This window comes from Andrena cerasifolii, chromosome 4 (assembly GCF_050908995.1).
Source record: "Andrena cerasifolii isolate SP2316 chromosome 4, iyAndCera1_principal, whole genome shotgun sequence".
In the NCBI taxonomy this organism is placed as follows: domain Eukaryota; kingdom Metazoa; phylum Arthropoda; class Insecta; order Hymenoptera; family Andrenidae; genus Andrena; species Andrena cerasifolii.
Window position 1 is genome coordinate 12,074,417 of NC_135121.1, and position 12,611 is coordinate 12,087,027.

At 46.9% G+C, this 12,611-nt stretch overlaps 1 protein-coding gene across 3 annotated transcripts in view; it reads right to left on the reverse strand.

Moving 5' to 3' along the window:
• Positions 1-3,758: 3,758 nt before the first annotated feature.
• The window catches only part of Calx (sodium/calcium exchanger 3), a 120,614-nt gene continuing 111,761 nt past the window's right edge, over positions 3,759-12,611 (reverse strand). For 2 of the 3 annotated variants that reach the window (XR_013085255.1, XR_013085254.1), the window contains exons 8-9: positions 9,627-9,932; positions 3,759-8,717 (exon numbers count right to left, since the gene is read on the reverse strand). Coding sequence is in view for 1 of the 3 variants with exons in the window: in XM_076811451.1 (XP_076667566.1) it covers positions 9,728-9,932 (205 nt within the window). In the remaining 2 variants the exon portion in view is untranslated. Of the gene's footprint in view, positions 8,718-9,625; positions 9,933-12,611 lie in introns of those variants that run through there. The other variant, XM_076811451.1, reaches the window with a different exon arrangement.

The window sequence follows — 12,611 nt, forward strand, 5'->3', positions numbered from 1 at the left end:
CTGATATATATATGTATAGTATAGTCTACACTCACCCTAAGTCGTCGGACAGATGCTCCTGATGGCAAGGAAGAAGAAGGTTCGCGATACTCTCCTCCTAGTAACCTATCTATCGTTTAACGTTAGGCAATTACGCAACAATACAATATATACACGTGTGTATTATCTACTGGCGGAGCGAACTAGTTGTGTATGTTTCGCGTGACGGTACAAAACTCGGATCTCAGTGTGCATCATCCGTTTTGCCTTGTCTCCTTACCTCGCGGCCCATCTTCTCCCGCGTACTTTACAAAACTTCCCCGTTTCTAGCTATCTTACAGTGTAACGTTAGTTGTCGAAAAAGTCCCTAGAAAAACGCCCCCCGCCCCCTCCGCGCCCCCGCTCGCACCACCTCTGCCCCGTCGATAAGCAAAATCCCCGGAGGTCGGCTTGCTTGCCGGGCGCTCGAGGCGTCACGCTACGCGCGCTGCACCCTAATCGATCGCGCGCAATTTCGAAATGGTCCTACGTTTATTACTTAATCGACGGCCCCGCCTGGCTCGCTAGCCGAGCAGCCGCGCGGTCCGTCGGAGTCGTGAGTAAAGACAAAGATCAGAACGTTAGATCGGAGAGATAGAGAGTGACGTATTATTAAGGTGTATAGATTAGGAGTAGAATCGTACAGTTAATCGTGTATAGCTTAGAGAAAGAGAGACGAAAAAGTGTATATGTATAGAGGAGCCTCGGTAAAATCGAATAAGAAACCACGACGCGTTAGCACGCTGTGTATTTACAGAGAGTCGCGTGGCCAGCCCCCCGTGGTCGATGTAACCGAACGTAAACGCCTCGAGAAGGACGACGCAGTTTGGAGAAGAAGCTGGGTAGAGCAGCGTCGAGAATTGTACGCGGGACGAAAGAAAGAATTTCCTCTCCTCTTCCCCTTGCTGCGCGCGAAACGATACGCGAGAGGACAATTGGGAATATATCGAGGCGTCGAATTGTTTCTCTCCGATATATCCCGCGCGCAGAGAGGATTAAACTGACGACGCTTGGACGCGAGATCGTTAAATGTTTTCCTTCGGTTTTGGTCCGGATTGAATGTTTCCTCTAACGTTTTGGTCGTTTCGCGTATACAGTTGACTCTAATCGTAGACGAAACTAGCGTGTATACCGAATAAACTTGTACTGAGAAGAACAGACGAATTTCTAAATCGTCAACTGAAGCTACTTGATTTATGTCGCTTTGAAAACGTCATCGATGTTTCTTGGTTTTCGCGTGCTGGTCCTGGGTGTGCGTATGACCGTAACTTTTGATCCTGGATTTGATTAGATTTTTATTCGATGCAGATTACTCTTTGAATTTAACCAGAGAGCAACCCGATTTATTCACCATTCGATTTCTGTTAGTAATTATTTACTTTTAACTGGACAGCGAAATTGAATTAGCTAAAGGGTGAAAAATTCAGTACGTACTGTAGGAATAGAGGTCTTGTAATTCCTGTGTTTGGGAGTCTCGGAAAAAATGAACCTCGGGCGACGGGACTCGAACCTGCGATCTTGCGGATCCTCTGCTTACTGGTCAGCCGTCTTACCAGCGTCGCCAAAGCCAATCCTCCGAGGTATCTTACTCCGAGCTCCCTTTTATGGGGCTTCCTGATCCCACAGTACTTTGGTCTGTTTGCAAAGAATTCGATGGAGTGGAAACACTGAAGATAACTAAACCAGTGGTGGTAATCTATTTCGAGTTAGCCCCACAGAGAGACAGAGTTCTCTCCTACGAATAGAAGAATAACGCGTAAAGATTGATCCTTGCTTGATTGTCATTAAGAAACAACTGAATTCCCATTAAATCGAGACTTTCGCAGAATTCATAGCCGTGATAAGAACGGAAACGTCGCTCGCCGATATGCACGGTGATGGCAAGTGAATTGGTCTGAAACTTTGATAACAGACGAAACGACGATCCCCACTTTTAAGTCTTTCGCTCATTCGAGTCTCGTAATTTTGAAGAATCCGCATCTACCGTAATTGGCACGACTGGTTTAATTCCAGCCATCGGCAACTAAACTCTACGTTATGAAATCTATCATAATCGCCAATTCTAAACTAAAACCCTATGTCCTGTGTCTATTTAGCTAATCGCCTTTTGCTTGATATCTCCCGTAGAAAATACAAAACGTACAAATATCCGTTGGCCTCGGGCTTAACAAAGGTACCTGGCTACAGAATTTAATCAACCTACGCGACACGTTTCTAATTCCTCCCTATTCTCGTGTAAATTCGGTCCTTTCGATCGAGAGGCTGGAGCTCGCTCGTTTTTTTTTCTGAACTGGACCCACCGAGCGGTCCAGGTCACGTAAAGGGTAAAGGAAAGGGACGTTGGTTCGCGTCGCGAGATTCTCGCGACTGTTTGAAATACCGCGGTGCTTGATATCGATAGGGGGTGGCCACGCGTAAAGACCTTCTTAGGTTCGAGCGAACAGAATGTTCATCGCAGCAGCGGGTATCGCGCTCCCCGCTCGCTGCCATTTCTTCCTACGTACCCTACGGTAACAGTAAGTGCACCGACCGATTAAACGGAACCCTCGAGTGCCTTCGATCTGGTTCGCTCTCGCCTGTGTTTCGCAGTGACTTGATTGTTGAATATAAAACTATTTCAATCGGCAAATCAATCCTTCGATTCCCCGAAGTCTCTGGGCCTGGAGATTCACAACGGAGAATTAATCAGAATTTCGTGCGAGGATAAATGCTAACTCCGGAGGTTTAGTTTATAATCAAGCGCCTCGAGTGTCCCGTTTAATCCGCGTCGTCTTAATTCTAACGAGTGGAAATGTCTATCCTCGAGCTGCCGTTCGTGATGACGCGAGTCTGGGGGATTGCTATTAAAAATTGAGAAAAGGGGACGAAGGGAAAGGGAGGTAGACCGCGCGAACGAAAATGGAGTCTCTCGAGGAGAGTCTGTCACGTTTGCGAATGATCGAAAAAAAAAGAGGCAGCGTGGTTCGAAGATGGAGGTAAAAAAGGAGGAACGACGGTCCACGGGAGAGAGGGGGTGTTGGAACGGCTATTCGTGGCTATAAACATTGAACGGTTGAAGTGGTTTTGTTGCAGGAAACGCTTAGCGGGATTTGAAAGGACTCGCGTGGATGAAGAGTAAGTTGGAGTAAATGCACGAAGAGGGATCGTCCGCTTCCGTGAATTCCCGCCGATAATATCGCTGCGCACTTCGATCGCCGAGGTACGCGTAGCACTTTTGATTACGGTTTATCGATCAATTCCTTGCCGCGTGTCCTGTCGAGGAACAATCCATGTGACCCGAAAGGTGTTGAAAGGATAATCAGGATCAGCGACAGGGTTGTGGTAATTGAACCACGGTGTTTTCAGACATCATTGATAAACGGATTTGAAAAGGGAATCGCGGAGTAACTGAGGTAGGTATCGTAAACTGGGGGAACATTGGCAGTACGGGGTAACATTGGCATCTAAGTACTTAACATCTATTAAAAAGGAAAAGGAAACAAATTTTATACATTTTCACACTTGTATTGCCATCACAAACGATGCAATGTTATAATAGGATACCTAAACCAAATTTAAAAATGTTAATTAAAAAAATAAAAAAATAATAAAATAAAACAATAAAAAATAAAGTACATTGAACGTAAAAAGGAACAAGTTTAAGTGTTAATGTAAGTTCAGATGTAAAACTTTAACTTTTTAGTGCTATTTATATATGATGTGCCAACGTTACCCAGTTACGGGGTAACATCAGCAGGTATTTAACATGTATTAAAGAAGGATAAGGACACAAATTTGATGAATTTTTACACTTGTAGTGCATTCACAAAAAATGAAATGTTAGGATATTTAAAGCAAATGTAAAAATGTTAATTTTTATATTATATAGCAAAATGTTCCAAAAACATGCCAATATTCCCCCAGTTTACGGTATGAATATATTCAGTGGTAGACTGGCCAGGATGTCAGCTTGTCCGATGGCAAGTGGCTCCTTAAATGTCAGACAATATGTCAAAAATGTTAATGATCTTTTAGTAGCTTGAAAATATAATAGAAGTTCCAATATCCTTTCATGGTCCCACGAGGTGTATCGCACCCCAAGAGCAACTTTCGAGTTCAAGGATTCATCGCGAAAAAAATCGCTTTTTTCTCACAACCATGGAAAATCGATCTTTTTCAACTACAAATCTCGTCATATCAAAAGTTATGTTTCTAGAAAAAAGACTATTAGAGCATGATTGTATGAGTATTACGAATGCATAATTATCACTGAAAAGTTAAAAAATTAAAAAATACCAAAATGGTAACTCAGAAATGACGCTGGGGTGCAGTGAAAACCGCACGTGACGAATTTGTGATTATGTGTGACCAAGAGGGGATATTCTTACTGTGTGCAACTGAAATTTACTTTGTACTACTATTTTAATAAAAAGAATTTAATAAAATCATTTTTCGAAGATAGTTCATATTTAAGAATATAATACATAACTCCGAAAAAATAATTCTGATTCGGGTTATGTGATACCCTTTGACTTCTGACAACTAATATTTTTAGACTCAGTCCACCACTGTGCCTACTCGATACTAGAACGTATTCCTATGCAAGTTCTTTGAGACGATGCGCTGATCAAAGAACAGCATCGTCCTTCTTTCACTTCACGTATGGCACATTTATTTCATTATTTTTCTGTCAACTTTCGGTGAATACTATACTTGACTGAGAAATAAAAATCGACGACCTTTCGGTCACATGGGTCCTACAACGAGGACGTTGGATTTTGTCGAGCATGGGTGACGATCGATTCGCCCAGCGGTCGAATGACGGGAACTCGGCAACGATCCGAATCCCGTTTACGGTTTATCACTTTAACGCTTTGCTTTTGAGTGTCGTGTATATACGTCCTACTATACGTATATGTATATCTTCAATATATCTATATATATATATATATATATATTCTTCTTTATATATTAAATCTCTTTGAACGATCCTCTTATTAAAATATCTATGTCGTATGTATACATACACTATATACTTCTCTTGTCCTTTATACATACATATGTATACATCTCTGTGATGTTTGGCTGGCGTCGCGACGACGACGCGTCGTCCACGATTCCGCTGCGTTTCTTTTCCCTCCGTTTTCACGCCGCTAGTATCAAATCCCCCCAACCTGCAGCGGAGTGAAATGAGACGCGAAACCCCTTCGCTCTTGCCCGATCGAAAAACGGCGTTTCCGCGTAATTGGCTGGGCCGCGGAGCTGGTCGAAGGGCGACGCGATTCTTCAACCCCCCCCAGCGTCGGTGATATCGTTTGCAGGCGGTAGAAACAGAGTTCCAACGGAACCCTCTACATCCCCCTTTGATTTAGCGCCGCTACTTTTTCTCCGGCCGCGCAACCGGAGGCCCTCCGGGCGGAGGATCAAAAGCAAATTAACGTCCGCGGCTGGATTTAATTAGCGACCGCGCGAGAGGTGCGCGCCACGCGTCGTCAGGGGAGCAGGTACGCCGTGCTCCGAGCGTGGCTGCTGGATTATTCGCGAAATATAGCGGCCCGTGGAAGTCGATTCCCGCGATGCCTCGTAACTTCCAATTCGAGAAAATTGCGAGTCGTTGCCCTTCCAACCTGCAGCCGGAATGCACCCTCCAGACGTCCCTGCGCCCCAAAATAAACGTCCCGGATAGAGAAGGAGCTACGATCTGGATTAGATTTCCATGGTGTTCACAACCCCCGGGGGACCGAGTCTTCGTCAGAGAAACAAGCTCGTCAGGTGTCTTTCGCGACAACGGGGACTCCCTGTGTGCGTTTGTCGTTGGTCAGCATCGATACTCTGTGGATTAATATTAATATTAACGTCGGGCCAGCAGCAGGTCGTGTGCGTCTTTCCTTCGAAGCGATCCCTGCCCGTGGAACCGCGTGGGATTAATGCCCAGGTCCCTCGTTTCATGTATCAAAGCCGCTCGAACGCTTTCGCGAACATGCTCCCGCTTTCACGGGTGGCTTCTTTCCCTTCCGTTGTTATCTCTGACAGAGGGAGCCGCGAGGGAGGGCCCCCAGAAGCAATTGCAAACGGATACCCGATCGTGCTTTCGAAATTAACGAGATTGACGGTGCAGGGATCAGTTTGGTTTCTACGGATGTGGATAAAAAAGGTTTTGTAGAAGGTCTCTTTTGAAAGTCCGGGTAGTTGGATCGTTGGTTGGCACAAAGGGAACGGTAGCGTGGCACGGGGTCGGCGATCATCTAAGCCGGAAATCCGGGACATCGGTTTCGACCTCCCTCCTGAGGATTCCTCGCTTGCTTCACCTCGAACGCGTAGCTCGCGGTTCTAGCTTCCCTTTAGCAGCATCGTTTCCCCGCCTGCAAACGATTCAGAGGTCACTCGCGATTGACTCCCCTGTGAAATACAACCCTCGTACGTCCCGATATCTCCCGAGGATTTCGTCCAGCCCCCTATTCTTCCCTTCCCTGTATCGCCGCGATTATATCGTGCGTTGTGAGAACGCTTAGGACCGTCCGATGCGGGCAGCTGTAAATAACAAGCCTGGAGCTTTCGCCAGACTTTCCCCGCGGTCCGTCTCGCGCAATTACGCGCGCCTTTGGCGATCAATCGCTGGCGACGCGGAGGGATAACCGGAGGCCATCCTCGACTCGTTCAGAGCCACGCGGAAAGAATAAAGTGCATACTTTAGTCGATAGTTACAACCTTTAAAGTGTCGGTGGAATCTCTCCCCTAAGGATGTTAACTAGGGTGGATGGCACCAGCAAATGAACACGTACCAGTGAATGGACATTTTCTTATTAAAACGAGTGCAAATCGGTTATTGAAATAAGCAATTAATTAATTAGAGACTCCTTTTAATTTTTACAGCACGCGCAATCAATCGCGCCGCGAGCATAAGTTTCTAATAGTGTTCATTCATTGGCGCGTTTACCCCAGATCCAGTCGACTGGCGACGTTCCCCCTGAAATTAACCGAGACAGTTGTTCTCACCGAGAACGTTTCATTCGGTGGGGTGACTGTGATTCTTCGGAGCATCGGTTTCTCGCGATGTCCCGACGAACCCCCAGCACGGTGAAAGAAAGAACGCTGGTCAAGGGGCTTCTTCTACCATCCCCTTCGCCAGAGGCTGCCTGTAGTCCGAGTAAAAGGTACAGTGCCTTGATCGTAAAAGCTGCCGGGAGTTGCAAAGTTTCCAGCTTGAGGTTTCGGAACAAGAGGTTTGACTTCTTCCGAAACCTCAAAGCTGTAAACATCAGAAAGCTTCTAGGTACTATACTGATCACCACTTCCTCACCTTTCATCCCATCAAAGCAGGAATTAGAGGTGTGGTTCTCAGCAGACAATACTCTTCGCGCTGACTATAGCGTCGGGCCCCTCGGCCAGCGTGCCACGCGAGCCGCGTCTCTGCGCGCTCGTCTGTCTAGTGCGCTCCCGATCCACTTAACCTTCCTAAACGCTTCGCGAGCAACGGCGAGCGACCCTCGATCAAAAGGCAGTGAACACCAACGAGGACTTCGACGTTCGAGCGAAGGCCACTGCACCGTGGCGCGAGCGCACTTTGAATTATCTTCCTCGGGCTACCTAATTACCCTTAAACGAATAACAAACATGTCCCGTCGCGGCGGTGGCATTCTGGGTCGATCGTCGCGGCAGAGAGCTGCTTTCCGATATCCCGATCGCGCGGCACCTGTTTACCGTGGTTCTCGATAGGCTCCTCGCTGGATCAAAGTGGGATTCGATGTTTCCCTTTGGTTGGATTAAATCGGGGACCTGGGGAGGTATGCGTGGCGACTGGAGGGGGATTGATAGTCGCCTCGGGTGAACCAAAGGGAATTCTCATGGGTATTGTAGGAGCCTTTTTCTCAGCCGCGTATCTCCCTTTCGTTCTTCAAAGGTAGTCTTTAAGAGAAGAATCCTCTTTTACCTCGCGCACCCCTCTTGCCATCGTCGACTCGTCCACCTGCTATTCCCTCCGGAGCCGCGACGCGGACTTTGCGATGCAAATCGATCCGATCCGCGGCTCTCTGCTGACGGAACTCGCCACCACCCCCGCGGGCGTATCGCGGGATCGCGAACGCGCCGGTAATACACGTTTATATAAAATTAGCGACGTCGTTCTCCGGCGAAAAAGGAATTGCAGTACAATCCGCTACTAAAATACCATAGAAACCTGTGTTCCTCGAACGATTAAATAAATACGCTATCTCGTGTGTGTGTGTGTGTGTATGTGTGTGTCTTTTGTGTGGGTGACTCTGCGTGTCTCTTTACGTGTCTGTATGTGTGTATAGTATATTCTACCCCGTTTTATCATATTCTATAGACGCCGTGAACGTACGAGGCACGGCTCGAGACTAGAACGCGTTTCTTCGCCTAACTCTTCTCCCTATGTTTCAAATTATTTTAAGGCAAACTCACTCGTCTTCCTCGCACACGAAAGCGTCTCCCCCTCTTTCTCTCGGTCTGCGTCACGGATTTATTCGCGTCGCGGTTCAATTAGCCGCTCGTCAATTACACGCACACACGCTACACATCTCAGCTACCTCTACTACCCGCATTCACGCACACGCAGATAAACGTCACGCGGTCACGTTCGTTGTTAATCGTCCCGGCTGGGGAGGGTGAAAGCTACCAGTAGAAGAATTTCCCCGGGCGCGACTCGGAGGGCTGCTTCGCCACCGGGAATCGCACCCCTTCGGTTTCGACTCCCTTTTGTCCTGAAAGTAGAAACGATAGATCGGTCAGGTATAAACAGGTCTCCCGTATTCCCTACATCCTCCCATTTATGTAGTGCCGTTGGGAACTGAGGGGCCAATTTTCGTTTCTTTGTAACTCCGCCACCTACTAAAATATAATAGCATGTAAGTTTTATCGAGTAGAATTAAATTTTCTTCACGCTGAGAAAAAAAACAAATGCGCAGTGGAAAAGGAGCTCATGCCACTTGGCTCCTTGGCGACGCGTGACCTAATAAAATTAATTTTTCAGTTAAAATTTGACGATAGTTGTCATTTACCATCTAATTTAAGTACCGTTTACAACAACTACAACTCATGTGACTTACTTTCCTCTAAAATCCTGAAAATTTCCTAAAAAATTCCTTGCTGCCACAACTTGCTTTGCTCTAAAATCATAAAACGGTGGCATGTGCCCATTTTCCACTGGGCCCCTCAATTCATGTCTGGGTCGCGTAAGTCGAATGCTCTAGGCAACCTTCATCCAACGAACTTGGCGCTAATTACAAGCGTGTGTGAGACACACGGGTTATTGGGTGTCCAGTGCGAAAACCCCTCCCACAGTGGCACTGCTCCCAGAGAACTCAGAATCAAACGGGAGAGTTGTTTGTCGTCGTTTACGCGGGCAACGACGCCTCGACCCAGGCTATATTTAATCCCTGGCTTCCAAAAGGAGGCGACGCGCGGCGCTGAATAGGCGGGTGAGGCTGTTTGGACCGTGTCTCGTGGCTCGTTAACGTCACCACTCCTCGGCGCAGTATAGCGAGCGGAGGGTGTTCCTCTGCCCTTCGACGGCCGAAAAATAACGCGACGAAAATGGGCCACGAGCCGCGGCAGCGTCTGCGTCTATTAATAGGGGTTAATGGGGATGCGAGAGAAGGCGGTATACTTGCCGAGAGAACGTTTCGTTGAGCACACGCCTCGGTGGACGTAAAGTGTTAAGATAGGGACGCAGCAGCGGGGTAGGCCGACGTGTGGCGTCCGTCGGGCCTCCTTAGAAGCCCTCGATGACGCCGTAGGCCTCCAGGGTCGACATAACGAGGTAGAACACCCATAGGAAAAAAAGGATCGTCGACGTGATCACCTTCGGGACGAAGGGCCCGCCGAGCTCGCCGCCGATGCTCTTCGTCCGCCTCAGCAGCAGCACCAGCATCACCAGGCATGCCTCCGTGCAGAACAGCGTCACGGAGAAGGCCAGGCTGTTGCAAACATAATCACAGTGTCGAACACTTACATGCTTGAACTTTCAGAACGCTTTTAAGTAGGTTCAACCCTCTGGCTGGCGTCAGCGTGCTTCCACGCAGAGAGATCTGCACCCAGAGTTGGGCATTATTCGAATAAATTTTTATCCAATAAAAATTCGAATAAAATCAAATTATTCGAGAATAACGAAGATTTTTTATTCGAAGAAATTTAACTTCTCGCAAAATTTATTCGAATAAAAATTTAACTTCAACTAAGAATTCAACTTTATTTCATACTACCTTGAAGTTAAATTATCCCAAAGTTAAATTATTATAATTTCAAAAACATAAATTATTACAAAGAGGCGAGGGGACGAAACGAGGGGGATTCCACAGGGTCCTGGAGAGTACCTATGCAAAATTTGGTCGAGTGAGCCGCCAAAGTGCCAAGCAAAAGCATTATTAATCGCTGATGAATTTGTTAGCAATAAAAGTGAGAGTGTCAATAGGACCACGCGATGTTTGCTCAACTATTTTATCTAGAGCTTGATGCATCCTCTGCACAGAGATACTCGTCCTTTTTCCGAAGTTCCACGCAACATGGCGCGAAATCGATCGACACTTGGGTGGCAAAAACGATCGAGAGCATCGCGACGCCATCTGCGTCGGCGTGGTTCAACTGCGATCCCCTGGTCCCGTTCGCCCACCGCCCGCATCTGTCGCGATTCGAATGATGTATGACTTCGCGACGGATCGACTCCGTTCGAAAATCAATTATAGCGACAGCGGGTCGGTTCGCCGTGCCGTGGCGATACTATAAATAAATGATCGCTGGTAGCTGGCGCGGTATCTGCGTCGGTGTACAATCATGCCTCCCTCCAGTGAAATATTCACGGGGCACGTTAGCGACGCAGCGCGAGGATTCTCGCGTGGTTAAGATGCGTGGCGGATTTCCCTGGTAACTAGTGAAATTCGCGAGGGGCGAAATTTGTGCACGCGCTGGAGAACGCGTCCCCTTGCATGGGAAACGGCTGATTATCGCTGAGCGACGACCGTGCCGCGCGACTCTGCACCGTGTAAATATGCATTATCGAATCGTCCAGGAAAACAACGGCGTGTGCATTCGACCCGCGCTATTTGCAGCAATTGCGCTGGCTCGTCGATAAAAATGAAATTAGATTCTGCATGTCTGAGCACGGGATGTCTCGCTGCGCGATCCCTCAGTGGCGAAATAAAATTCACCACCCGCACGGTGTTAACTTTCATGAGATATCCGTTCGCTGCACCATCGCGTAGGCACTCGGCCTTTGGGAACGATTGGCACATAGATGGCGCCCCGGTAGTTCGAGTATTTGTAGAGTTCGGGAAAGAGTAACTTCGGGGAGTCGGCGTTGGGGGAATTGGTAACGCGACTGCCTAGTAATCAGAGGACCCCCGCAGATCTTGGGTTCGAGTCCCATCGCGGGAGGATTCGTTTTTTTCGCCTGCAATTACAATCTCCGTTTCATAGTATCACGAAGGGACAATTTTCCCCATTGGTCAGCAATTTATTCGAACAATCGAACTGTACCTAATTTCGTGAGATTAGCGTGAATCGGTATGGAATTCGTGGCTATAGCGTCTCGCTGATTGTGAGCTTTCTCGGAAACGAAATTGTGGGGAGGCTCTTAAACTCGGACGTTTGTGTCTCCATGTCGGAGAAATTCTATATTGGACGTCGCGGAAATATCGATATCGCTCGACCCGCGGAATATTCCTGCCGATACGTCAGGGATAACAGTTTACTAGAACGATGGGGCTGTCGTCGGTGCAGGTCACGTTTCACTCTCGTAAATCGACAAGCAGCTCCGGCGAACTGGCTGTCGCGATCCCCGACCGAATTTCTTCGGAGCATTTTCCGACTATAGCGATCGTAAACGCGGAACGACGGCCGGCTATGGTGCGCCACCTGAGGTAGTATTGTTTCGTTCCGCGTCCACGGCCCCCTTATCCGATCTCGTACCCTCCAGGAATCGCGGTACAGATGGATATCTCGTGACTTAAGTCTCGTTTACGACGTTCCCTCTGTCTCGTGAAAGTAGTATACTTTAAGGGGGTAGGCACACCACACCCTTGTAGGCCTAAAAGAATGGGTAAATTTAAAGTTTTTCTCAGGTAATTTTTCAGTGAAATACCGGGATCTTTTTGGGAGATGTTGGGCAACATTTTAACGTTATTTTCATGTATTATTTATTACTTAAAGTTTTAAAATGGCGGAGTTATTGTCTACCGTTACCGTTATATCTTGTCACCAAAAGCGAGTGAAATATAAAAAATAAAACATTCTTATTTCAATTTAAAGAAAAATAGATTTTCTTCAATATGGCGTACGATTTTTGAATAAGTTTAAAAAACAAGGAAACTCACTTCGTCCAGAATTTTTTTTTTGTTCATTGAACCAGTTCGGCTTTAGAGGTTTATAAAAATTGAACTAATTAAAATATGCTCAAAACCGTACACTACATTGCAGAGAATCTATTTTTCTTTTACTTGAAACCAGAATTTTTTAATTTTTATGTTCCAATCGCTTTTTGTGCAAGACATGACGATAGACAATGTTGTATAACTCCGCTACTTTAAAACTTTAAGTAATAAGTAATGTCTGAAAATTATGTGAAAATGTTGCCTAACACCTGCCAAAAAGATCCGGATATT